At 46.9% G+C, this 26,568-nt stretch overlaps 2 protein-coding genes and 1 long non-coding RNA gene across 3 annotated transcripts in view; 2 read left to right on the top strand and 1 right to left on the bottom strand.

Annotated features, from left to right (window-relative positions):
- Positions 1 to 5,953, bottom strand: part of ABCB7 (ATP binding cassette subfamily B member 7) — a 35,610-nt gene extending 29,657 nt beyond the window's left edge. Inside the window, exon 1 of the mRNA XM_032123548.1 lies at positions 5,753 to 5,953. Within this exon, the coding sequence (XP_031979439.1) occupies positions 5,753 to 5,926 (174 nt within the window). The 5' untranslated portion in view covers positions 5,927 to 5,953. The remainder of the gene's footprint in view (positions 1 to 5,752) is intronic.
- Positions 5,954 to 9,616: 3,663 nt separating this feature from the next.
- On the top strand, positions 9,617 to 11,695 carry LOC116450774. The gene is made up of 3 exons (XR_004242971.1): positions 9,617 to 9,992; positions 10,648 to 10,767; positions 11,571 to 11,695. It is a non-coding gene; the product is annotated as an uncharacterized LOC116450774 (long non-coding RNA).
- A 622-nt stretch (positions 11,696 to 12,317) lies between these two features.
- UPRT (uracil phosphoribosyltransferase homolog) lies at positions 12,318 to 25,824 on the top strand. The gene is made up of 7 exons (XM_032123510.1): positions 12,318 to 12,645; positions 18,315 to 18,357; positions 22,038 to 22,107; positions 23,129 to 23,191; positions 23,889 to 24,050; positions 24,598 to 24,696; positions 25,428 to 25,824. Exons 1-7 carry the CDS (start codon positions 12,347 to 12,349, stop codon positions 25,532 to 25,534), a joined length of 843 nt encoding a protein of 280 aa, XP_031979401.1. The 5' UTR covers positions 12,318 to 12,346; the 3' UTR covers positions 25,535 to 25,824.
- Positions 25,825 to 26,568: the final 744 nt, after the last annotated feature.

Here is a 26,568-nt window from a genome sequence, read left to right as displayed (position 1 = left end):
TGGTCAGCAGTGATGGTGCCACATCAGCTCTGGCACATGCAATACTCAATCTTTCAGTGCTCTGTTACAATACTACCCATACACCTCACACTCTACAACAATCACCACTAAGAGTGAAAAGAGCCAAAGAGCTGCTCACCAGCCCACGGCAAAGGACAAACAGCAAAAAAAGGGAAAAAAAAAAAAGAACTTGACCATAAAAAAGGGTAATTTTAACCTTGACAAACAGCAGCACCAACATATATTTTATACCTTGCCTTAAACATCCTTTTGCTCCTAAGACACATATCCCAAGTAATAATTTCATGAGTCATTTCAAAGAAAATTAAAACCATTTCTCCACAAGTCATCACATGGACCTGCTATTCCAAACATTTCCATTATATGACATTATAGAGAAAGAGAGAACATCATAATTATAGATTTTGCATTTAGTAGAGCTAACTGGCCTCAGTGAACCATCCTGATACTTCCAACACCTGGGTTAAACAAAGGAGTTGCATTTCTAAAGCACTTGCTTGTAGATGCACTCATGACTCGACAGCTTTGTGTCAGCACAGAGGATTCCAGCTAAAGCAAGACATTCTCCACAGGAATGATGAGAGTGTCATAAACAGAAAATATAATGGAAAAATTACGATGCTTCACCAGTTATCGGGAAGTAGCTAATTACTGTTTTCTGCAGTGTACCCACAGGACGTCATAAAAACATTTTCTTAAAAATTCATCTCTTTTGACCTCAAAGTTCTCAGAGCTCACTTCTGACTGAAATATGAGGCAGGCAAGATCACAGAAACAACTTCTACTGAAACACCAGCAGATTTGGTCTCAATTACTGCATTAGATAGATAGCCTGATCTCTCGACTGAAGCTATGAACTGTCATGGGGTTAAGACAGCAAAAAGATTTAAAGGTTTTGCACAAGATACACAGAAAAACTTGTTCTTATTTTCAGTCTTGAGCCTGGAAGACTCAATCCTCTCTCAAGCCCCTGCTAAAAAACAAATCTGAGCAAAGAAACAAACAGTTAAACAAGGTGAACAGCTTACTTCACTGATAATTCCTCTGACCATCACATTATTGACAGCAAAATTGCCCAAATGATATGGGCTGAAGCTTTCCCTGCCATTCTCCAAACATGCTGCAGGAAGACTTAGGACTCCACTTTCCCTCACTAGGGCTCCCAAGAGCTTTAAGACTACAAAGAAAAGCCATACTTGAATCTAATCACAAAACATAAAAGAAGCAGGTTATTGCTTTAAAGAACCAGGAGCAAGTCCTGCTTATTTCAGAATTTAAGAAATAATGCAGGGAACTTGAATTCCGGCGTTTCGTAACTCCTGAATGCCTGACTCTGCACCATTATGTTCTTTTAACGTATTTTTGGATACGATTCTATAAACTCTAAAGGATGAAACAGATGTCTAGTACTGATTGCACATAAAAGTCATGTTGCTGAAGTGTCATGACTGTGGGTAGTAGTTTAAATACTACAAATGCAAACAAACAACAGGGATTAAACACACTTGTGCAAGGTCAAACCCACACTTAGAAGCTTCTCTCTGAAATATGATATGTAGTGTTTCAGACATGCAGCACTCATCTCATGGGGATTTTTTTTTAAACTATCTGTAACAGAAAAGATAACTGAAGGTGGGATTCAAGTACCTGTGCAGCATTTAAGTCCCACAGTTAATCCTGCCAAGTTTACAAGGCAAGAAAATAAATGATGAATAGGAAAGAACGGAGGAAAACGAGAGAAAAAGGTGAAAATTTTCTGGTATAAAAATAGGCTAAACTGTCACCAGTGTGAACAATATAAACTTAACTGGAGTCATATTTAACAGTGGCCAATGTGTAATTTCTCTGGACACTTGGGTGGATGTGTATAGAGTAAAGGAAAGGACCTTAAAGCCCATCCAGTGCCAACCCCTGCCATGGGCAGGAACACCTTCCACTACACCAGGCTGCTCCAAGTCCCATCCAACCTGGCGCTGGACACTGCAAAGGAATGGGGCATCCCTCCTCACAGCAATTTTAGATGTCCATTTTTATAGGCAGACATATGGGATTACTGCTCTGCTCAGCAGCAATACCCCCTTTCTAAAGGGATTTTGAAAATTCAAGGCAGGTATTTGCCAGTGAGGACTGCTGACTGCCTGAGACTGCTGATTAACAGCTCCTGGGCAGCAAGGTGTCCAACTGCACCTTCAGAGTCTAGAGAAGAGAATTTAGCAATGCACACAAACACATGAAATGTCTGGACAATAAACATCAGTGCAATTTTAAAGAACAGACCAGGCTTCAGGTGAAAATAAATAAATAAAAAAACCAAAGTAAAATATAAATAAATTTAATAAAAAATACCTGAAACTTCTCTTGCAACCCCTTCCAGAGCAAGGGATATTATTAAGTTATGCAGAAGGACAAGCTCTTTATCACTGGCAGCTGGAAGGGCATGATAATGGAAGGAAAAAGTCTCTATTTTGTACCGTTACAGTTACAATAATGTACACAGCCCAGCTTTCTACAACTGCCAAAGTTCTCCCTGAAAGAAACTCCTCAGTGTATTTCTTTGCTTAAAAAGATTCCTAGCAAAATAAATATCCTTAGTTAAAGGCCGATCAACCCTTCCAGTCAAATGCTATTTTCTTTCCGTTTAGCTCATTTAAATTCATTTAACTAATTTTTAGATTAATTTAATTTCCATATTTAGATTGGATAGAATTTGCCATTGCTTTTATTTTGGATACAGACAAGCTTCTAAAAAACAAAACAAAACAAACAAAAAAAACCCAACCCAAACCCACAAGCTTCCTAGAAAAAAAAAAAACCCCAAAGCAATTGTTCAGTTACTCATGAAAGTTTATCAAGCCAGCGTGCCAGTTCTCCACTCAGCAGAGATCCTAAATTCCAAACACAAGTTTTGACATGATGAACCCCTGCCTACTCCAACCACAGGAGAGTGAACTGAAGGAGCTGTGGTTATGGAAATACAAACTGATCTCAATATCAAAAAATGAAGCCTGATGACAGTTCCACAATATTTATGGTACCTGTTTTTCCCCTCCATAAATTTAGCTGTTTTCCTCTCCAGGATACAAATGTTACATGAGTTAGTATTCAGAAAAGCAAGACTCTAATCAAAACTACTGAAAAATAGAAGTGTGAGGGGAAAAAGAGATTTGAATCTGTAATGCAATAACACCCAAACAACTCCACTGTACTTGACTCTTGTGGTACTAAGTTCCATAGAAAATACGTATCTATTCTAACACAATTAAGCTTACAATTGTAAGCTTAGAAAACCTTAAAATGGATGTGAAACTATGAGGATGGGGGACCAAGTACCACACGGATGCAAAGCAGAGCAGGATGAAATGCAAGTCTTTGAAATTAACTTTTGCAAAAAGAATGGTTGGTAACTTTGCTCTCGTGGTCATCTTATCAGAGCTTATTCCTTCCTTCAATCCCATTTTTTCTCAGGAGTTAAGCTATGGCTGTACTGTTCACCAACTTGAGGTGTAACAGGCACAGCTCTTGACTGACTCAAGTTATGCTGTCATAAACCTCTGTTATTTGTGTAGTTACATCAGTTAAAGCAGAACTGCGGCTGCAGAGTTTACTCCCAAATGGGGTTTTACCCCAGCACTGACGAGCACTGGTGCAACCACGTCACAGTAGGTGTGTCCTCCTGGAAAGTCCCTACTAGTTAGGAACACTTTGGGGAAGACAGGCCATTAAAGCCTGGTTGTGTCCTGCCAGTCTCCCATGCCGTGTGGGACTAAGAGGCTGGATCATGAGCATTTATTTCACATTTACAGCCCTTGGTTACATTCAACAAACCAGTGCAAAAGCTAACCCCTATGTGACACCTAGAACCCAGCAATGAAGGAAACAGAAGAGCTTTCCCCCACACTCCAATCTAAACACCAAGATGTGCCACCATGCAGGAGCCTGGGGGCTTTTACCACACCTTATTCCCACATGACTGTGAAATGGACCATGGCAATCAAGATTAAGTTGTTTTAAATGCAAACTTGGGTGTTTCTGAAATTTTTTAATCTACAGAACAGCTTCCAGAATGAGCCCATTAAAAATATCGACCGTCCTCATTAGTGTATGAGCATAGCAAAAATAATTAAATAACTGAACTAAACCAGGATGCACATATTTGCTCCCAGAAGATTTTTTTTAATTGCTGGACTACCTAATTTATAATCATCAATGGCTAATCACTCTGGAATATAACCTGCTGAAGTGCCTAGCCAGCTTCTGACAGTCACTTCCACTAGTGCAGGCACAGTGTTTCTTGAACTGACTGAAAAATGGGAAGGAGAAAAAAGAGGAAACTGAAATTTCAGGACAACACATCTTCCTCTATCAGCAAATTTAATTAAATGTTTGAAAAATCATGTCCTAAAATTTTGAAGGGCATTATAACCAGCAAGTCCAGAACATTTAAGTTTGAGCCTCTTGAGTTTTTGCTTAATAAAACAAATGCTCATTCATTTCATGAATTCTAGTTTTCAGTCAAATAGAGCTTGATGCAAAAGTGAAAATTCATTACCAGACCATTAAAAAATGCATTCATTGACCACCTCCTAACACAAAAATGCCTAGAAACTAAAAAGTCAAAGAGATGAACACACATATATATATTCCACAGACTTAGTATTAGCTTTCTAGTTCAGAAAATCTAGTCCAAATCCACATTTAGTGACACGTGGCAATTAAAACTGATCAGCAGGGACTGGCATTTCTCACATGAAAATAAAATCATTCAAAAGGAAAACAGGAATATAATTAATACTTCTATTCATCACCATGATAACGTTGCTGTTTGTTCCCTAACAGCTGAAATACATCTCCAGGAACACCAAACAATACTGAGTATTCAGGTATATTTTAATGTATGCAAATACATGGGTAAAATATTTGATCTGCATCGACTTTAGCACTCAGCCTCTTGCACAAGTTTCAAAATTAAAACCCCTCAAAATTTACCCTTTCAGTCCTGCTCATCTCATCTAGCCAGTAATAAAATTGACTGCAGTCCCTGAGAGAATTCTGCCTGTCAGGAAAAACTAATCAAGGCGGGTGACAAAAAAAAGTTACTCATAAACAGCAGTGATCTGGGGGGATAAAAAAGTTTATTATCAAACAGAATTACAAGCTGAGAGTTTATGAAAGTTCATTCCCTCAGTCTTTGGGATACACTTCCTTCAGCCACTTTGAAAAATGCACATGAACTACTGAAAGCTGGACTTAGTTTGAGATAATGTACTCAATACTTTACTTGCAATAAAAAGTAATTCACTGAAACATTACAGCCTTCCACAGCTGACAGAAAGCACTCCAACTCCAACTCCCGTTCCGCACAAAGCGGCAGAACTAGCTGTCAGCACAAGTTACTCTCTATACATACACTCACCACACATCATGTTCAAAGACACTGAGGGGTTTAACGCTTGTGCCCAAAGAGACCCCACGACACCCCCGGTCCCTCCGCACGGGAGCCCCCGCAGGGCTGACCGGCCTCCGGGAGCCCCCGGTCCCCCCTGCGTCCCCCGGGGCGGCAGGGGCTGATACCGGCACGGCAAGGACGAACCAGGCGGTGCTCGCAGAGCCGGCGGAACAGCTTTGCGGGCACCGGCGCCTCTCAGCCCCTCACCGACCACCCCTCAACCCTCTCAGCTCCTGGCGCCCCCTCAGCCCCTCACCGCCTGCCCGCCCCGGCGCCCCCACGCACCTGTTCGCCCCCCGGAGCAGCTCGGGCCCGTCGCCGCCCGCTCCCCACCGTCCCCACGGAGAAGCAGGCGACGGCGGCGGCGGGTGGCGGGCGCAGCAGGGCCAGGGCGAGCAGCAGCCGCCGCTTACGGCAGGCGGCAGCCACCAGGCCCCGCGGTGCCCCCAGCACCGCCATCTTGCGAGGGCCGGGGCGAACGGGATTGTGGGACGGCGGCGGACCCGCGGGAGGGGCGGGGCGGGGCGGGTGTGCCGCCCTCAGGGTGCCGTGGCGGGAAGCTGAGCTCAGTTGCCCTCACAGCCGCCGCCTTCACAGCCGCCGCCCTCACAGCCGCCGCCCTCACAGCCGCCGCCCTCACAGCCGCCATGGCGGGACCCCGAGAGGAGCTGTCCTCAGACTTGTCGTGGCGGGCAGAGAGGGGCTGCTCTGAGCTCCCCCTGGCATTCTGTGAGAAGGGCTGCCCTCCACCGTGGTGGCCCAAGATGGACAGCCTTGAGCCCCGCTCTGGTAGGGACTGCCCTCAGATCCCCCGTGGCACCCTGAGAAGGGCAGCCCTCAGCCCCGCCATGGCACCCTGAGAGGAGCTGCCCTCATTCCCCATGGTGCCACGAAAGGGGATGTCCTCAACCATGGTCCCCTGAGGGGGCAGCCCGCAGTGCCACCACCACGGCACCCAGAGAGGTGCAGCCCTGAGTCTCACCATGGCCCCCAAAGAGGGGCAGCTCTCAGCCCCACCATGGCACCCAGAAAGGGGCAGCCCTCAGCCTCACTGTGGTGCCCAGAGAAGGGCTGCCTTCAACCCTGCCATGGTGCCAAGAGAGGGGCTGCCCTGACCCCAGCATGGCAGTCTGAGAGGGGCAGGCCACAACCTGCCACAGTGCCCTGTGGGGAGCTTGCCATCCTCCATGGAGCCCAGAGGGAGGCAGCCCTCAGACCCACCATGGCATTCTGCACATTCCCATGCTTTGTACACATGCAGCTGGACACCGACAGTACTGCAGACAGAAAAAGGTGCTCGAGCTGGCACACAGTCCCTCTGGATTTTGGGTTCCCCACTGAGCAGCTGCAGTTTCCTTGCCTGGGGCGCAGACAAGCCCTGGCCTGCAGCACCATGAGGGAGCAGGGGCCGGAGGGGAATGTGTGGATGGCACGTGGGCTGGTACATCTCTGCACAGACAGCGTTAAATTCTGAGCTACCTCAGAGGCTTCCTCCACCCCACACAACTCAGCCGTAGTTCCTCTGAGCCAGAATAATGCAGCAATAGTATGGTTCCTAATTAAACACCCATTTAGGAACATAGAGCTATGCCATGGATGACGTTTCTGGTGCCCTATATACTCCCATGTGATCGGCATGCAGAGCTGTCAGAAGGCTGTAACTCTGTGTGGCATTTCTAATCACACAAAAATTTCTTCAAAGCTACCAGAGCTTGACTGCTGATGCTCTTGCCTTGAGGGAGAGTTGTAAGCTCATTTGCAGCGGAGAAAGACAGACAGACAGACAGAAAGGAAGAGGACAATTGGCTTAAAGTCGATTTTTAATGAGGCAGGATTTCTCTAGTCTATGCTTTGATACGCAACTTTGCTCCTGACCGGGATCCACTTCAAACGACAGAGGTGACATTTCTCTGGCACTAATCTAATTCTTCATCATAATTGCATTTGGCAGAGCTGGGTCTGAACAGTGCCGCCCCGTGGCATCGTTCAGAGGGATAAACAGGAATTCTGGGCTTCTGGCTTCCATACATCCGCCTCCTCCCTTATGCTCTGCTCAGCATGGAAGTTTGACCAGGCAAAACGGGCTAATCATGACTCTGTCTGGGGTAGCCTGGACAGACAGGCTGGCCACCATGGCAGCATCTTTTGAGTGATTTCAAATGTTTCTGCAATTTTTCCGCATGCACTGCTGAGATGCCTTCATGCACAGTGTTTGTGTGCACACACGGTGCTTTATGGGTCGATCCAATGTGCAGCACAGCTCTCAGCCCTATGAAATGTATCCAGTGTTTCAACCAAGTCAAGCTCTTCGGACACAACATGGAACATCCTGCATGTGGATAACAGAACCCTGTGCTGTGGTATCACAGGATCTCACAGCTCTAATGCCTCTAATGGAGACATACAAATCACTTGGCAAATGTTTATTGTCAAACTTCACAACCCCTGCATCATCTCAGCCTTGTCATTGTTATTTTTTCTACACTTTTCAGGCTAATAAGGTGCTTCATATATTTGATATGAGTATTCTCCTTGCAAATTTTACTTTAGCTGCTCTTCCTTCTTTAATAACTTTCCCATGCTACTGGCTTTATTTTCTCCTGCTAATGTTTCAGTCTTGTTTCCAGTCCTGATCTTCTCTTTCTCCACTTTATTTATGTGATCCCAGATTACTGACACCTGTACGAGGCACTGCACAAACCCTGAGAGACACCCAGGGTGAAAAGAGCCCATATTCCTGTAGTAGTTACAACCTCTATCCCAGAGTGACTGAACCAGGAGAACAGAGCTCGTGATAGAGACACAGAAAGCCAACAGAGGAGTTTTATGAACTTACACTGTTTAAAGTAGCTTGCCACAAAATAAATATCTATTTCTCTGCAGATTTAGTTGTGGAAGCAGAGATCTCCTTGGAGACAGACAAATCAATGCCTGCTCTGGAGCTGGCACTCTGGAAAGATGACAGAAGCAGCTCAGTTGAAGAAATAGAAGCTCTGGGAATGGAAATAACTCACCACAAAGGAGATTTGTGAATAGAATCCTAAAAGATACTTATTTTTTCCAGGAGCTGTGTAGACAACAAACCAGGGCTTGAGAACAAGGTCAGTGTACTGAATGAAAACACATTATTTTTTTGGTTAGAAAAGTTTACAGAAGCAGCTCAGCAAAAGAAATACAACACCCATCTTGTGGAGGTGAAATAACACCTTATTTAGAGTTGCTTAAAGTTCTTAACTTCTTTCTCATTAAAGGTGCTTAATATGATTCTAGCACTGTAATGAATTTCACTTCTACCAACAAGTACTTATTACTCCAGGTGTAAAAAAACAGAGTACAATTTCATAAAGTCTACTTATAGAAGTAAGATTTATAATTAATAACATTCCTATAAAATGGGAAGAATCAACACTGAATTCCAGATAATCAGTATGCCAAAGGGATACTGAATCCTCTATTGTGCATGGTAACAATGACAATTCCAGCTATAATAGGCATCATCCTAAAAGAAAGCTCCCCCAGAGCTGTGGGAATCAAAATCAATTCAGGAGTCAGGCTAAAGGAAAAAGAAAAGTGTTAATATTCAAACACCATTTAGAATCAATAGTATTGGAAGGGTATGAACACAAGGAGGGGAATGCTTCAAGAAAGTGTATGAAGCAAGAGAGAAAATTAATGAGAAGAAAGTAATGCAAAGAAAATAAAAATAGGAAAATGGGACAAGGTTGGGGGCAGATAGAAGGCCTTGTTCAGAGGCGTAAAATAATTTTGGCAAGCAGAATGTGTGCTGAAAGGCACAGTGCTCTTTTGGAGATAGCAACTGTTGCACTTATTTCTAGAAAAATATGAACCATTAATTCTCAAACCCTGCATTTAAGAGCTGAGCAGCTGCACACACTTTGGAAGTGCAGTGTGAATTATATCTCACAGTTAAATAAATAAGTAGCATAAAAGAGCTGTATTTTAGAGTGTGTTTGATTGTCTTACAAAAATGACATGTCCAGTTGTTTTCACTGAAAAGGTGGTCAGGCATTGGAAGGGCTCACCCAGGGCAGTGGTGTAGTTACCATCCCTGGAAGTGTCCAAGAAACAACTGGATGTGGCACGTCAGGCCAGCAGAGCAGAGGCATCCAGCCTTGCCCGGGTCATGGATTTACTGCCAGTGAGAAGATCAAACCTCCAGTGAATCCACAGCAGCTTTTGAGTTCCTCATGTCCTGATCCCTTTGCCTTCTCCAGGTTTTGTTCCAGCCTGTGCTCTGGCTCACTGCAAATACACCAGGCCACGCCTGAGACTTTTTGGTTGTTACTGGTTGCTTCTGCTTTCTTCTTCCCTTTTTTTTCCCTTTCTCTCCTGCTAATGCAGTCACTTCCCTGAAGTGGCTGAGGTTGTTATTCCTGCCAAGGGAAGGAGGGCACACAGAGCCTTCTGTGCACAGAGCGCTCGCCTTGGCCCAGGCACAAATGGGAGCTTTTCTTTCCTCCTGTTCAGAAGGCACCAATAATGAGGTGCTTGGCCATGGAAACTGGTAAGAGAAATGCACAATTTAAAGGAAGATTTACAATATGAAGTTGAAATGTTGGGAGGAAGGTGGGGGGAGAAATGGAGGACTAGGCAGGGACTGATCTGGGGGCTCAGAGCCCGCTAGCAGCACAGTTTAATGGGGCCAGGAGAGCCTCAGAGACTGTGACTGTGCTGGAAGTGTCTGACTTGAATCGGGAGGTTTTCAGCCTTGCCAGGCAGGGTTGGGTGTCTTTTGGTGTTTGGTGGAGCAAGGAGCCTGTCAAGGAATGGAGAAGCCTGGAAACTCCTCTGGGACCCTCCTCACCTTCGGTGCTTCCACAGCTCTGTCAGGCCCATTGGAAATTTGTCTTTCCCAGCAAGGTCAGCGTCAGCCTTGAGCATCTTCTGGGTGTGTCTGGAAGAGCGGGGCAAAGAGAAGGTGTGGGCTAACCATCAGCTCTGCTCCTGCAGCTGCTCTGAGACAGCGCTCCGGGAGGGGACGCAAACAGCCGGGAACGCTGGGGGAGTCTGTCTGCAGCCAGGGGCTCAGCCTGCACTGCTGGTTTGGGTGGGTTGGGATGGTTTTCTGACACAGCTGTAAGGCTTGCCAGGTGTGCCAGAGAGGAAAGGAGAAATTCAGTGTGTGGCAGTTCACAATTCCAGCTTTGTTTCTTCTTCAGGAACCGCTTCAGCTTCTGCAAGAAGGACTCACTGTTTGCAGGCTCAGCATTATTTCCCACAGCACATGGCTGGTTTTGAATCACACACCAGGATCTGGGAAGGAAAGAGGAGGAGAGAAGGTGAGTCCCTATCTTTCCTTTCTCATTCAGTTTCCTTTTTAAAAGTAATTTTTCTGAAAAAAAAAGGCTTTTTATATATACTTGTGCCACACGTCTATATGCCTCTCATTTTAGACAGTCTGTGCAGAAAGGTGCATGGATTAATTGAGCTTTACACTTTTGAGAATTGCTGCCACTAAATTTCTTAAACTCCTCCTTTATTTTTTAAGAAAAAAAAGAGGAAGATTTAAGAAACTGGAAGCAACACAAACATTTCCCTACCTGACCCTCCCCAGTGATCAAAATTGTAGAGGATTTTCCAAACCTGAGTTCTGACACAAACAGCCACTAGGGGTTTTTTGTACATCCCCTTGTTCCTTTCTAGAGTTGTCCTGTGCATGGCAAATTCTAACCAAAGGTGGGGTTAACTGGGCTGTGTGTAAACAAACAGGCAGTGGTGAGGTGGCTCCTGAGGTCTGCAAATGAATAAAGCAGCACAGAAGTCCCAGATCTGATTGCCTTGGCAGACAAGACCCAGACAGGAGGAACGAGTTCCTGCCTCTGTGCCCCATTTACCTGTGGTAGCAACCTTAAAACAATTCCAAAAATCTGGACTGTGCTTCTGCTTGGCCCACAGGAAGGGCTTGAGTGAAAAGCAGAGCCTTCAGGTCTGTTCCCTGTTGGCCACTAAGGGGAGCTGCTTGTTGGCAAATTCGGTTGTGTGATCACGGGGTTTAAACCCCCCCAGAACTGGTCGTGCTCATTGTGTTACAACCACTGTGTGCTGCACAAATCCTGATTTCAACTTTGCTTTTGTCCTCCAGGGTGAATAACTGCATTGGATTTTCTAACTACAAATTCTTTCTACTGTTCTTAGCCTATTCTTTGTTGTATTGCTTGTATATTGCTGCAACAGTCTTCAAGTATTTCATTAAGTATTGGACAGTAAGTCATGAAATCCGGTTCCTTTTTCATCTGCTGTGAGTCTCGTGGGCTTTAGTGACTCCCGGTGCTTTGCTGCTGCCAGGCAGTGGAGGGGCTGCATTTTCCTGGGAGGTGTTTCCCTGGGCCCTTTGGGAATCCAGCTGCTGTTAGATGTCCAAAATGCACAAAGCAAGAAGCAAGTAGCCTTCAGGAATTTCAGACTGCAGATTAGCTTCTGGCAGAGAGGTTATATCCCTTCCCTGTCCTTGTGTTTGTACGGGTGTCTCTTGCAATGTTTGGCATTGATTTAAGATGTAAGATCCCAGCGTTGATTTGTACATATTTACTGAGAAAAAAAAAACAGGTCAAAAAACCTTGTTCATTTTCTAGTCCACACAGGCCTCCTTCCTCAATTTAAAAACAGAGTGAACCAAAGCAGGCTTTTATTCAGCTCCCGCGGGCTGTCCCGGGGCGCTGCCGTGGAGCGCGCAGCGCGGGCAGGGCCGTGGCATGGCCTGGGCGGGGCCGGGGCAGGACGTGCCCGCCCGGTGCTGGTCCCGCCCCGCGCCGCGCTCCCGCCGGGGGCCTGAGCGGCGGCTCCGGCCGCCAATGAAGCGCGGGCGGCGGGCGCGCTTCCCCCGCCCCGGCGGCGCGCACGGGGGCGCGGCCCCGGCGCATGGAGGCGATGCCCTGCCAGAATCAGCGCCTCGGCCCGCGGCCGCAGGATGAACCGTCGGCGGCCGCTACGGCCACGGCGAGTGGCGGCTCCCGGCTGATCCGCTTCGCCGAACCCAGCGAGGACAGCGGCTGCCCCAGCCCGGACAGCAGCAGCAGCAGCAGCAGCAACGGGGTGGTGGTGGTGCCGGCGGCGCCGGTCCCCGCGGGGGAGGACGGCGCGCCGGCCATCGGGCCGCAGCTGAAGCTGCTGCCCATGAACGACCAGCTGCGGGAGCTGCAGACCATCATCAGGGACAAGTGAGCGCGCCGGGCCGGGCTGGGCCGGGCGGAGGCTGCGCGGGGACGGGCAGCGTGGGCTGGGGAGACAGAGGGGGTCGTCGCCTGTCGCTCACTCCATCCCTCCCTCCTCCAGGGAGCCGCAGCCCCGCCGAGCCGCTCTCGGCCGGCCCCCGGTGCCGGCTCGGCGCTGCCGCCGGAGGGATGCGCGGCGGGCGCTGCCGGTGGGCTCCCGGCGCGGCCGGGCTGTCCCCGCCGGGCCCGGGGGCCGAGCCCGAGGCCCGCAATACGCGCTGCTGTGCCGCGTGTGCCGGGTTGAACGCCCGGGCCGGCTGCGCGGCCATGTCTGGTGACGCGGGGCCCCAGGGCAGGGCAGCGCTCGCCCCGCGCCCCAGGGTGGGCAGCGCTCCCGGGGGCTCCCTGCCCACCCCCGCCTCGGGGCTGTCGGGGTCTGACACGGCGGCTCGAGGGGTCTTAAAATCCTTCACAGACTCGGACGGTCCCTGATGGGGGGGGGGTTTTTGCTCACCTCCGCCCCGCGGGCGGCTCGGAGCTTGCGTGCCACATCATCAGCACAAGGAGCGTGCAGTGCCACGTGTGTGTAAAGCCCTTGAGGAAGGAGGCTGTGCCTTATGGTCACGCGGGCGGGCCCGGCAGCAGCTGGGGCTCGTTACCGCTCTCTGGAGATCGTATCCTGCAGGCAGGATGGGGCAGGGAGCCATTCCCAGGCTCTAACTGGAGACAGCTGTGAGCACTATGTTCAACAAGGCAGTTCAGGTGTCGAGCACGTCCCTCCCACTGATCACGTCTGCAGCTGTGCTTGTTCAGCACTTGGAAGGTGATAGTGTAAGGTATTAAATATAGCATGCAACATAAGACAAACTTCACTAGCATCCATCTGTTTATTAAAAACTACTAGTTTGCAAAGATCACCAGCTAAGAGGTGTGAAATCAAGCCTATCAATAGAGTGATCAGGTTCTGAATAAAACCCTCTCTTCCTGCGACACAGTGGCTTTCTGACATCTGCAGTAAGTCATTCCAGAGACACTGTTCTTTGCTGTGTTTCACATCTGTCCATCTGCATAGTCCACATTTTGCTATTTTCTGACTCTTGAGGCTTGACTTTGTAGCTAACAGCAATACATTTTTTAATGCAAAACTGATCACCATTTCTCAAAGATGATACCTCCATCAATTTTATTAACTTAGCGGAGCCTTCTTACTTTAAACTAGTTTGTAGAGGATTTTCCTTAATTTTCAAAGCCTGGCAGCAGGAGCACCAGAGGCAGTGTAGTCTTGATGTCAGGAGGGCACTTGTGGCAAGACCACACAGAAGATCCCTGCATGTGAGAACGCTTTCCTGGCAGCTTCTGTGTGGAGCAGAAAGGGGAGCTGGGAGTGGGCTAAGCAGAGAGAGACAGAGAGGGAATCCAAACTAGGCTTGATGGTGGGCTGTGAAAGGTTTTGGGGTTAGTGAAAACCATATAGTTTTGCTATCTAGGCAAATACTAGCAATGTAATTACTGCACTCAAGGTTTTATTATTATTTTGTTGTACACAGGTTTTGACCTCTTTGAAATACATTTAAGAGGTTTCTGGTTACAGTGAGCTTATCCAGAAAGCAGCAGCTGCGATTTTAACTTGAAGGATGTTTTTTAGAGTTACATGAGCTTCATTGCACAAGACTTTGGTAAGAGGAAGTCTAGAATAGGACTTGTAAACAATGAGTTACTCAGAGCAGCTGCAGCAATCGCAGACTGTACTTTATTCTGAGTGTGATGTTGCCCTGGCAGTGGGGATGGAACTGTCACTTCCAAGCTCCCTTCCCAACCGTGAGGAAAATCAGGCAGCAGCCTGCTCAGAAAGGTAGGCTTTGTAGGTAAGGACAGTAGGGAAACATCATTTTTGTGTTCTGTCCCAGGAATTCAGCTGTGTCTCATTAAATAAGAGACCTCAGACTGGCCTATTTTAGTGCCTGTCGTTTAGAAAGATGCTGAAAGAAGAGGATTTTTTAGACACTGTTCATTAACCTTTGCCATGGCAGCTGCCCTGAGACAACTCTGTAGCCACTGTAGCATTCAGACCAGGTGCTAAAAGAAACTCCTCCTCAGAAGAACCGTGTTTGTGAACTGGCAGCACTGTGGCTCAGAGCAGCTACTGGTCAAAAAATCCAGTTTAAGCTGATAGAGGGGTATGTTCACATACAGTGCTTGGGAAGAGGGAGAAGCTGTGTCATCTACAGGCAGTTAGAGCCCTGTCACGAAATCTTTCTGGATTAAAAAAGAGCAGGTAACACCTTAACTCAAGGAGAATATTTAGGTTACTTAACGCTGTAGAGGATGGATGTTCCAAGTACAGCAATACCTGAAAAGGACAGACATTAAAAGGTAAGGGACTGGGGGTGAGAAGTGGAACAAAAGTAGGGATAAAAACAGGCAAATTTGGTCTCTTACTGTAAATGAGGAAGGGATAAATACTCAGATAGCTAATCCCAGTGAACTACAAGGTAGAACCTGCTGTGCCTACGTGGAGCTAAGTATGGTCAGGCCAGATGCAGAAGACCTCAGGGACTCTCTTTTGTCCATAGCATGATCTGTTCAGAGAAGTGGAAAGCTCTTTTCTTGTTCTTGAGAGGATTCAGAGAAAGAAATCACAGCCTTTCAATTGGAATTACTGCAAAGAAAAACCCACCTTCATGTGGCTGGTCATGGTGTCTTGTGGGATTCAGAGGTGGCTGGCTGGGTCAGGGATGTTCTGGTGGATTAACATGACACTTTTGCTTCCTTAAAATTAACAAGAACCTGGTTTGTGTGCCAGAGTCAGGGAGATGGATAGAGCACCTCAACTTAACTGTGCTTGGGTTTCCTCATTTTCCCTCAGGTTTGTCACTTTTCTGTCCAGCAAATACTTAATGGGGGCAGGTGCCTTTTATACTGAGTAGGATATGAACCTCGAGTGCTCTAATGGGATGTGAACTGATGCACTGAAGTACTGAACATTCTGGAACAAACAGTTTGTCTCTGTACAACGAGGGAATGATCTCAAAGTCATTTCTGGCCTCACAGATGTGAAGCAGGGATCTGGAAGCTGAAATGAGTAGAGCAGTGATGTGGTCATTAGGTCAGGTTGGTAGTGTCATTTTAATTACTGATTTAACAATAGATATGATTTAAATCCAGATCCTTAAAGGTTCTTGTGTCTGTTGGGTGAGATCATTCTGTGGTGTTCTGGTAAAGCTTCTTATTCCCTAAGGAGCAGAGTGATAAGGTAGAAACACAGATGGCAAAGTGGTTGGATGTGCAGTCCTGGCTGGGCACACAGCAGGGGGATTCAGGAGTGTGTAACTCACCTGTGCTGGGTAAGGACAACTGCTGCAGGCAGGGAGGGGGGGGAATCCCTCTACATCCCAGCCTTGGCATGGAACAAATTAAGGACTGCAGTCCATTAGGTGCTGAAGTGCTGCAGGTAGAACATGGACCTGTTGCCCAGCTGCATCGTCTCCCTGAATGCCAGCAGCTCGTCCAGTGCCTTCAGTTTTGTTTAAAACCTTGTACAAATCCTGGGAAGTGGCCTTCTTCCAGCCTGGCCCTCACCCTGGGTGTGTCTCAACAAGTTCTGTGAGGTAATGAGGGAAACAGGAATTACTGAAGCCACATCACCTGCAGACCTGTCTGTGCTTGTCACTAGTACCAGGTGCTAAAGCAGGAAGAAACCCTGCAGCTGCTTTATATTACAATACAGTCCCCAAAACCCATTTCTTCTCACCTCCTAAGGCAGACACTGTCACATCCATCAGCCACGCTGCTCTGCCTGCAAAAACAAACTGAAACTCATTTATATTGTGTAACACAATATTCATGCTACAAGTTAGGTTTTAATGCCTCATATTTTTAGATGTTGTCTTGTTCTTGATTAAGCATCTGAAACAGTTTCTAGTCTGACATGAATTGTTACTTTATGTATTCCTATCTGGTATTTAAGGAGAGCAGTTACAGTGTTTTCACATAAACTCCTTTTTTTTTCTTCCTCGTGGCAATTCTTGCAGGATGTGGGGTTTGAGGTGTGGTCACAGCTTTCCAGCTGCCCCTGTACACCAGGTCTGACATTTTCTGTATTACTGTTATTTGAATGTGCTGTGGTTTTCTGTTGCCCTCCCCCTCTCAAAAAGCAGGTATGACCAATTAAGGGTGTTCAGTGAACTGTGCATAGGAACATCTGTGTCTCTGCAAGGACAGAGGGGTTGGTTTAAGGCCTCAATCTGCATTAATATCTCAGAATAGTCACTCTAAACATGTATCACTTTGCGGTCAAAACTGTGGTCTTGACATTGTTGGGTCTGTCTTACACCCATTTGTGAAATTTGGCTAAATTTTCTGAAATGCTACAGTCTGAAAGAACCTAGATGTGCCACTTTGCTACTTCCCTCTTTAAAAAATACCAATCTACACCATTGATGGAAGTATGAAACTTTCCAAAAATCTTAATAGAATCGAGTCATATAATTGTAGGAGTTTGGGGTTGGGTTTATTTTTTTTTTTTTTTCCCAGTTTTGGGGTCTTTTTGAGCTTTGTCTGTCTGGTTAGTGTCAAAAGAGCAGAAAGTTAGGAATATCCTGTCATTACCAGAAAGAAGGAAAAAATAAAAGTAAATGATATTTTTAACAGTGTGTTACTAGCACAAGGAAAGAAACTAGATTAAGCTGATGCTGTTCTAAAACCTCTTTTTTAAAGTGGGAATAAGTGACTGGTTCCCAGACAATGAGCAGGCAAACCTTTTGACTTTCATTCATGTAAGCATGAGGTGTCTCAGATTCTCGGGAATTAAATACAAAATGGTATTTAAGGAGACATGCAGAGTATCAGGGTTTGAAAACACAGATTAATAGGAGATTTCATTTGAAAGTACCACTTGCCGTGTTGGTGCTGTGTCTGAGTGTTTTCAAGGCCACTGTCCTGTGAGTATTGGCTCCATGATTGAAAATGTGTCCTATTCTGGTGTAGTGAGAGTCGCTCTTGGCGTGGGAAGCAAGGTGTTAAAGCTGCTTCTAAAATTCAGGCTTTTAACCTTTCATTTTGCCTTCTGCAGGGGCCAAAAGCCACACAGGCGCATGAGCAAAACTAATAAGAGGCAGAGAGGTGTTTTCATGGGAATGCTCACTAATCCCTGCTCAGTTTAACCTCACATTCACTGATCTAGTCACACTCAGTGAATTCCAGATAAGATAGGATGTATCTCCTGCTTATCAGATGTGTTGTCAGCCCTGGGGTTAAGGATCTGCACTATCATTGTCCCACAGTTTCTGACTGACTGGAGGACAGGCAAGCAAAACTCCCTTGCTCAGAGCTGCAGGGAATGCAGGAATATCTGAGCTTAGGAGGTGTTTTGGAACTGAGCTGGAACAGCAGTCCCCATGGGAAACCTACAGAACATCCTTCTTTTGTGTTTAATTGCTACTGGTGCAGAGCAGCAACATTGCCAGCAGCAAGAGCCAAACCCCAGCGCTGGGTCACTGCATCCCAGTCTCTGCCACCAACCAGGAAACCCATGATGCAGGACCTCTGGGATAAATTCAGTACATGATAGGAGACTTCTCGCTGAATTGCCTTAGAATATAGTATTTAGTATTGTATTTAAGCAATGTTCTTAAAGTTGTTCCCCAACTTAAAATGTAATTTATTGCCTTTTTCAGGAAATCCAGTAGAGGAGACTTCGTATTTTCTGCTGATCGTCTGGTAGGTGGAGAATTTCTGCTTGATATTGTACTTTGCAACTCTTCCATAAAATGAGTCTTTCAGAACAGAAGAATGGTGGTGTGAGAACGACTTTTCTACCCAAAGGAAATTGCTGTGTGACAGCAACTTTCTGTGTAGAGACTTCTGTTCACTGTTTCATCTCAACGGGTTCCAGAAACCATCTTATTACCAGACACAGCTACTTGAGGACAGAGACCTGTAGTAATTAGAAAATTCTGTTCAAAAACAGATGCACAGAGGCTGGAGGTAATTGAGTTTTATTTTGAAACAGCACTTTTGATCTTTTGAACAGAGCAGTACAATTTCTTACTGCCTGGATGTTAGCAATTGCTTGCGTGCAGAAGTGCCTCCTGGCACTTGTTGTGTATTAGATTAGTAGCTCTGGGTGCATCCACATGGAGAATTTGTCTTTAGCCATATGGTAGTTACTGGCAGGGACAAAGCAGTTTGAAGTTTTCACATGTAGTAAGTCAGCACAAAAACTGTAGGGAGTGCAGCCTTTATCTCATTTAAACTATAAGCTTAAAGAAAACCCCAGCACTTGCTACCACACACACATTTGCTTGTGTCCACAAGGGTGTTTGCTTTTTGCAAATCCACTCTCAGAGAGAAGTGTTCTTCCCCTTCCAGCAGAGTCCAGAGACCATTCACAATTACAGCCACAGCAGACAGGTTTCCTGTGATGAGCACAATCTTAATCCAGGCCTGATCCAAGCTTGCTCAGGTTTAGATATGACCACAACCTAAGACTGTGACTGCAGTGCTTTTTATTTTCATGGCTTTGCACTTTCCCCCCCCTGCTTTCCCCTTCTTGAGGATGTTTCCTGCATTCCAATACCTTATTGTCAGTAATTAGTGTGAAGGACCTTTTTTCCATGTACCTTCTCACCTTTCTTGGCTGTCCTGCCCCTGTTCTGAGGCAAACACTGATTTCCCCACCCCCCCCTCATTGCTGGAAGCTGTGGATCCAGACATTAGTTCAGGCCCTTACAGCAGTGTCCTCTATGGGCTGGCCAGCAGAGCTAGAGAGCTTCCGTGTGCTGGTCCTGCAGCTCTTTGCCACAGAACCTGCTGCTCTGTTTTCCATTTTGTAGGAGGAATTTTGCACGAAAGAATATGTAGGGCTCTCATTTTCTGAATATTTTTCCTGGGTGTGACAAAGAACAGTTATAATTTCATGTGGGACGTGGTCTCTACTAAACTTGGCAAGGTGCAAACAGTTATGACTTGCCACGTTTTCCACCCAGTGAGCAGAGTTTAATGGCAAGAGGCAATACATGAAAAGTGGGGGATTATAGGGGAAGAAAATACACCTTGTTGAAATGAGAATAAAGTTAAGCTTGCACCTTGGCAGCTGTTAGGGGCAGTGTCTCCTAAGGTCACCACAGGGAGAGGTCTTAAGGAGGGATTCTAAAGGTGATGGATTTCTGGTGGCACAATTTCTTCTTCTGGCAGTTTGTTTCACACATAAGGGGATGGCACAAAGGAAATGTTCGAAGGTACTTGTGAGAAAAAGGAGTTCATGGGTGGTGGAGGTTGGCAGGGAGTGTCTGAAAGTCACTGCCAGGGCTGTGATCCTGAAGCTGAAAGAACGGAGGTTAAAGTCAAGGATGAAGGATGAAGATAAACCTGTTTGGTGTTTGTGAAGGAGGAGAAGCAGCTGAGGGAAGCAGTCCCTAGCATGGGAAACAATCAGTGCCTATGGCTGCTGGTGGTGGTGGAAGTCGGGACATCTGGAACTCAGGGCGGGTGCTGGGAAGGGCACAGAGCTCCTCTCGGGGCAGGATGCTTCCCCTGATCCCAGCGCCCACTCACTGTGGAGGCACTGAACTGGTGTCACCTCAGCTCCCAGGTGCTGGTGCTTTGCAGCAGAAGCACATTTGGGGGGGTGACTGGAGGCCTGAGGTGGAGCCATGAATTAATTTTTCAGCTCTACCAGCAGCTCCCTGTGTAACACTGACCAGCTCACTTCACCCTTCTCACCACCTGCCTCTTTCAGGGGGTGAGCATTCCAAAGTGGTTTGAAATGCTGAGCTGCAAAGATACAAAGAGGATGTTCTGCCTTCCCTTGAGCTTCCAAGAAAAGCCACACAAAAATGGGGTTAGAGGATTTTCTGCTCAGACTCTTCTACCTTGGGACCAAACCTTTACTTCCTGTTTCATGTAGGGCTGTAATAATATTGGTTTTATCTTCTAAGCAATGGCAGCCACCTCTCTGGGAGAGGAGCAGCTGGTTCTTGGGGCACGAGAGAAAAGAGGAGGAAATTAATCCCTGAGTGTGGAGGTGGCAGAAAGCACAGTGCAAAAATAAATGTTTTATCAACACTGACAAGTTTACAAAGAATCCTCCCAGTCTGTGTAAAACACTGATAAAGTGTAGGAAGATCACAGAGATTATTTGACCATAAGACCTTCACTGGATTACTCTAAACTTTGGCAGATTATGTGGAGCAAATCCAACCCTGACAGCACTACAGCAGGATGAAAAAAAGCTTTCCTTCCAAACCTGACAAAGAGATTAGCTTTTTTTGGTGAATTAACTCCAAAAAAATAAAATAGAATTTGGTACAAATGTCCCAGAAACTGACCACAGCCTCTGAGTATGGCTGCCACAAATCCAACCCTAGGAAAAAAAAAATTGTACTAAAATGACTAAAAATATCTCCAAAGAGACATTATAAATGTAAGGGACCATTTCTAGCAGAGGCTGCCTGTGTGCCAGGAACTGGGGCAGAATAGAACAGGAAAAACCTCCCAGGCTGCCCTTTTTCTGGAAGAAGAACTGCCTGAGGTGAGCAGTACACCTGCTCCATCCCAGGAGCATTGCCTCACTTCTGCCATCCCACAGCGAATTTTGAATAGTCAGTGATGGTTTTGGTTTAAGTTCTTGCTTGGCAGTAGCTTTCCTTGAGCAGTTTTGGCCTGTGAATCTTTGGCTCACCAACAGCGGGAATTTTCACATCTTTAGTACCCAGAGCATCCTTCAGGACAATCATCCTGGCTGCAGGTAGATGTACTTTGTACTTTGCAGGGCAGCACCAGGGGAGGGCTGGGGGGCTCACGAGCTGCTCCTCCAGCTGGACCATCCAGAAGTGCAGGGATTGGCAGAGCAGCCCAGGGAAAGCAGAGCTGGCAGGTGCTGGGAGGTGACGGTGATAGAGAGATTCCTAGACTTGCTGAGCTGTCTTTGGGCACTGGTGGTGTGTTTGCATTGCTGCAGCTTCTGTGGCTGTTCTGGCAGCCCAGCTGCAGTTTAGCCCTAGAAACAAGGATGTGAGAATAGAGCCTGGCTGATGGGGAACTTTCCCTTTCCCTCGCCAATATTTCCTGTCAGCAAATGAAGTTGCATTGGTGCCTCACTCATCTGTTGAAAAAAAATTGTGATGTCTCTGCCTGCCAGATGTAAATAAAGGCAGTTTTATGATTGCTTATGAACCCTCTCTTCTCCCAGTTTTGTTCTGCAATGCCTTTGTTTGATTTGTGGCCAAATCATAGGCTTCACCCCCAAAAGGTCTCTAAATTCAGTCCCTAACTGCTATTAAAGAGACCCTTTTAGACCCTTTGGGCTCACCCAGTCTTTGTAACTACTACTGCTATGTAGTGCCTTATCTCCAGAGATAATAATCCCTTTAAGCTAAGCCTTCTCTTTGGTTCCACAGATCAGACTCGTGGTTGAAGAGGGACTGAATCAACTGCCCTACACAGAGTGTACCGTGACCACTCCAACAGGTATGTGGGAAATCACCCCTGGCCTGGGTAGGACTGGAAGTGGAACTGACATAAAAATACATGGAATTATTACTAGAGTTACAGAATATCTCAAGGTGGAAGGGACTCAGAGGATCATTGAGTCCAACTCCCTGCTTCTCACAGAACTGCCTAAAACTGAACCCAGCAACATCCAGATGGTCCTTGAACTCTGACAGACTTGGTGCCATGAGTTCCCTGGGGAGCTCTGAGCAGGGCAGAGCACAGAGTAAGGGTCCCTTCTGGTTTAAAAAGCTACATGGTTCATAAGAACAGAACTCAGCAACACATTCAACATTGTCATTTCACTAAGAATTAAACTGGTCTTGCAAAACCATGATGAAAATGTACCAGTGTATGTGCAAGGTCTGTTCACCTGCCCACACCACAGCCTTGAATTAAAACTGATGACATTTCACATGCCCTTTAAGGAATAAGTACTTGGCACAAGCAGTATTGCTTTGCCTAAGTCTGGCCCAACAACTGGGGCCAGCTGGGAGTGAGAATGAGCAGGAAATGAAAAGTGGCTGTGTTGGCACTAGAGAAAACCAGTGCAGGAGTTGTGGTTCCTCCTATCAGCTGTAAAGATCTGTAAGGTTGTGTGCAGTACTCAGAGGCAGCTGCTGAGTGCATCAGCAGGTTAGGGGGAACTGCTCAGCTCAGTGGTGTGACCCACATGCACCAGCTGAGTCCTGTTCGCCTGAGAACTCCAGTTATATTTCTGCAGGGTGCCATTCCCACTCTGCAGTAAAGCATTGGTGTGTCTTTACTTACACTTAGAGGGAAGATGGACTGCAAACCCTCAGCTGTGGAACCAGACAGAGTTCAGGCAGCCTCACTTTCCTGTGCTCCTTTTTACATTAAACAGCAGCTGCTTCATCTCTCGAGCACTGGTGTTGCATCTGTTCCCATCAGTCAGTGGGACCAGGACCATCTCCTCTCCATTCAGAGAGGGGAGGAGGGAGCAGCCACTACCGCTGACCCCTGGTTTCTTTCCTCACAGGACACAAGTATGAAGGAGTCCGATTCGAAAAGGGAAACTGCGGGGTCAGCATCATGAGAAGTGGTAGGTGGTGTTGGCTGCTGAAGGAGCACACATGAAATGCTTTGGAAACCTGTAAACAGCTTCCTTTCAAAAATGTGCAAAAACAGGTTAACCCAAACCTGCCAGTTGTTACTCTTTTTTAGGTTCCTCGATAACAGAATGTCCAGGAATATCTGCCATTAACCTTTTAGGAGACAAACGGCTGGAACAGATTTCCTGTGGCCTCTTCCCTGGCAGCTGTCCCCTGTGAGGGGCCAAGTGCCCTCTCCTGTTTCCCGGCTGTGCCCAGGGCTGCACCCCAGCCACGCTCCGTGGGGGCAGAGTCCCTGTTATTGTCCAGGGCTGGGCAAACCTTTGGATCTGTGGTGTCAAATCCAGCGGCCCCACACTCTGCCCCACACTCTGCCACCGGGATGTCCCCAAACCCCACCCGCCCGTTCTGATTTCCAGCTCTCTCCTGTGAGAGCTCAGCACAGCTGGGTGGGAACACCAAACCCAGGGGCTTGGCAACACCGAGGAGACTCGGTTTGCTGTGAACAGAGGAAAAAGGGAAAGAGCTTCAAGTGTTTTAGTGCTTACAAGCGTTCACCTGCACGGGGGTGGGCCTGTCCCTTTGGGACTGTCCCTTTGGGACTGTCCCTTCCACTGCAGCCCCTCGCCCCTGAGCCCTTTGTCAGTGTGTCACCACCTGGTGCTGTGTTTGTGCTGCTCCTTGGAGGGGAGGCGATGGAACAGGGCCTGCGGGACTGCTGCAGATCCATCCGCATCGGGAAAATCCTGATCCAGAGCGACGAGGAGACCCAGCGAGCCAAAGTGTACTACGCCAAGTTCCCCCCAGACATCTACAGGAGGAAGGTGCTGCTCATGTACCCAATCCTGAGTGAGTGTCTGCCACCAGCACGGACAGCCAGCCTCCTCTGAACGCCGAGTGCCCGCATTGAAAGGAAAATTTCCACATTTCAGGGGCTTTGATTGGGTTTTCTGCTTGGTTTAGGTGACAGAGGAGGGAATTTATCAGGCTGTGCCAGGGCACACATTACTCAGCTGCACCAGTGTGAATGCAGAGCAAATCCTTTGGGCATGGCTGCGTTTGGGAGAAAGGCCCAGATTAAGACTAGGTATAAATAGAATTATATGAATTTTACCATGGGAAAAGACTCAAACTATGTTTTCTTAGTCTGAGACATTTCTAGATTAATATTAAAAGGAGTTTGTTGGGATGAGGTTACTTTTCCAGTCCAAGTTCTGCCATTAGGAGAACAACATTTTCTACACGGAGTACATGCAGAGGTGATGCCTTTCCAGTAGGAAAGGACTGAATCACCAATCAGTCACACCAAAGTTACCACGGGTATTCTTGGACAGCTTAGGACAATTCATCAACCAGGGGACAAGCCCCTAAACCCTCTCCCTCTTTGCCCTCTCAGGTACTGGGAACACGGTCATTGAGGCTGTCAAAGTGCTTGTGGAACATGGGGTCCAGCCCAGCGTCATCATCCTGCTCAGCCTCTTCTCCACACCTCACGGTGAGTGTGAGGGGCACAGGAGTGAGCACAGGAGTGTCTGGTGGGGACAGTGACATCAGTCACACATAGCACAGGCAAGGCAGAGCTGTGCCGTTGCTCAGAGCAGGTTTGGGGTTTTTTGGCTGAATTGTAAAACTGAGCAAACAGCGCCATGTTTGGTGTGGGCAGTGAGGAGGGGACTGAATGGCAAAACAGCAAATGGGAGAGAATTCCTAAAAGCAGGAGTTTGCAGCACTGCCAGGTCCATGGCTCACAGAGCAATGCCAGGCCAGCTGCTGTTCTGGACCGTGGAATGTGGGGGTTGGTCCAGCACCAGAACAACCAGGAGTGGGAGCTGAATGGAGCAACAGAACAGGTCTGGCTGCAGGTTAAAGGTAAAAGGGGATCTAAATGGGGAACATCTGCTTCTCTGGAGGAGGAAAGAGGATCTTGTGTGTTGTATTAGAAAGTGGCCATGGCAGAAATCGCTATCAGAAAGTTCAGCTGAACTGCAGAGCAGCCTGTAACCACTTGATTTGGAGTATGTCTGTATGGGAAAGGAAAATCCAAAGAAAACCTGAAAAAGCAATCCCGTAAAGTCAGGAAGTTTTACTCATAGATGGTTAGCAAAGGCAGGAACAGGAACTGGAGACAGAAGCACAGAGCCTGGCTTACCTTTGAAATGCTGCTGATCACAATTTGACGTGGGCTGAAGCACTGTAATCATTATTGTCTTTGCTGTCTCTTCAAAGGTGCCAAATCCATCATCCAGGAATTCCCAGAAATCACCATTTTAACTACAGAAGTGCATCCTGTTGCACCAACACACTTTGGACAGAAGTATTTTGGGACAGACTGACACTCTTGGAACAACTGGATATGACTCTATGGCATTACAAGAGGTTTTTTTCTACGTTTTATTACTTTTGAGTTGGTCGAGGGCATGTTTAAAAACATTTTCGGCCAACTAACTTAGGTTAGTGCTGGCCTGAACAGGGATCAGGTACAGTGACAGAGCACTCTGGCTACACAGTCAAGCATCTCCATGTTGGGGCTCTATAATTACCACACTCTGCTTTAACTTATTTATTCTTCTCCAGCCTGTCCATGGCCGCCTGCAAGAGCAAAATAAACCCAACTAAACCCCAAGGGAGTGTCCTTCATTTCTGGGGTCACTTGGCATCACTCCATCTACAGCCACTCCCAGTGCTTCCAAATCTAGGGGTGCCCTTGGATCTCAATGTCCTCCTGAGCAGCCAGAGGGCATTTTGGTCTTGAGCTGGTGGCCAAGAACCAATGATACAACTCTTGGAATTTTGCTCTGCAAACATTATTCTCAAATAGTGAAACACCCCTGGTTGTCTTGCTCAAGGGTCCTGAATCAAGAAGATTCCTGTTGCAGCACAGGTGCAGACTGGGTGGGAATTGGGGGTGGGAGCAGCCCTGCCTGTGGAAATTCTATACATACAGAACTTGGGAGTTCTAAGAGACAAAACTTGTGGCTGGATCAGTCTCACCAACTCTTTTAATGAGAGGAAAACTGCAGCAAAAAGCTGAACTTGATTTCTAGTGCTGTTCACAGAGCACCAGGGCCAGGAGAGAAGTGTGGCCCTCAGGGCTCAGCAGCCTTTCCAAAGCCTCAAGGCACTCATTGTATGGGTCCCATTAAACATCAATCTGCAGCCAAATCCCTTCCTGCTTTGGCTTTAAATCCCCTGGCACCAAGTACACCATATCCAGCTGGCCAGTACCTCCCCTTACTGTAACTTTGGGAAAATCCATAAATACAATATAGACCATTATTATTTTAAAATATATCCGTATTTTACAATTGCAGGATTAAGGAATGTTCTCTCAAGTCCCTTCTTACCTCTCATCAGGTGAGTGGAGTGC

The sequence above is a fragment of the Corvus moneduloides genome, chromosome 14, assembly GCF_009650955.1.
Source record: "Corvus moneduloides isolate bCorMon1 chromosome 14, bCorMon1.pri, whole genome shotgun sequence".
NCBI classification, from domain to species: Eukaryota; Metazoa; Chordata; class Aves; order Passeriformes; family Corvidae; genus Corvus; species Corvus moneduloides.
This window is presented reverse-complemented; position numbering and strand designations above follow the sequence as displayed.

Bases quoted from the DNA above. Each gene is read 5' to 3' on its own strand.
- UPRT (XM_032123510.1), top strand. From the start codon at position 12,347: ATGGAGGCGATGCCCTGCCAGAATCAGCGCCTCGGCCCGCGGCCGCAG. The intron at 23,192-23,888 runs GTAGGTGGTGTT...TGCTCCTTGGAG, and splicing joins GGTCAGCATCATGAGAAGTG to GGGAGGCGATGGAACAGGGC. The intron at 24,697-25,427 runs GTGAGTGTGAGG...GTCTCTTCAAAG, and splicing joins CCTCTTCTCCACACCTCACG to GTGCCAAATCCATCATCCAG.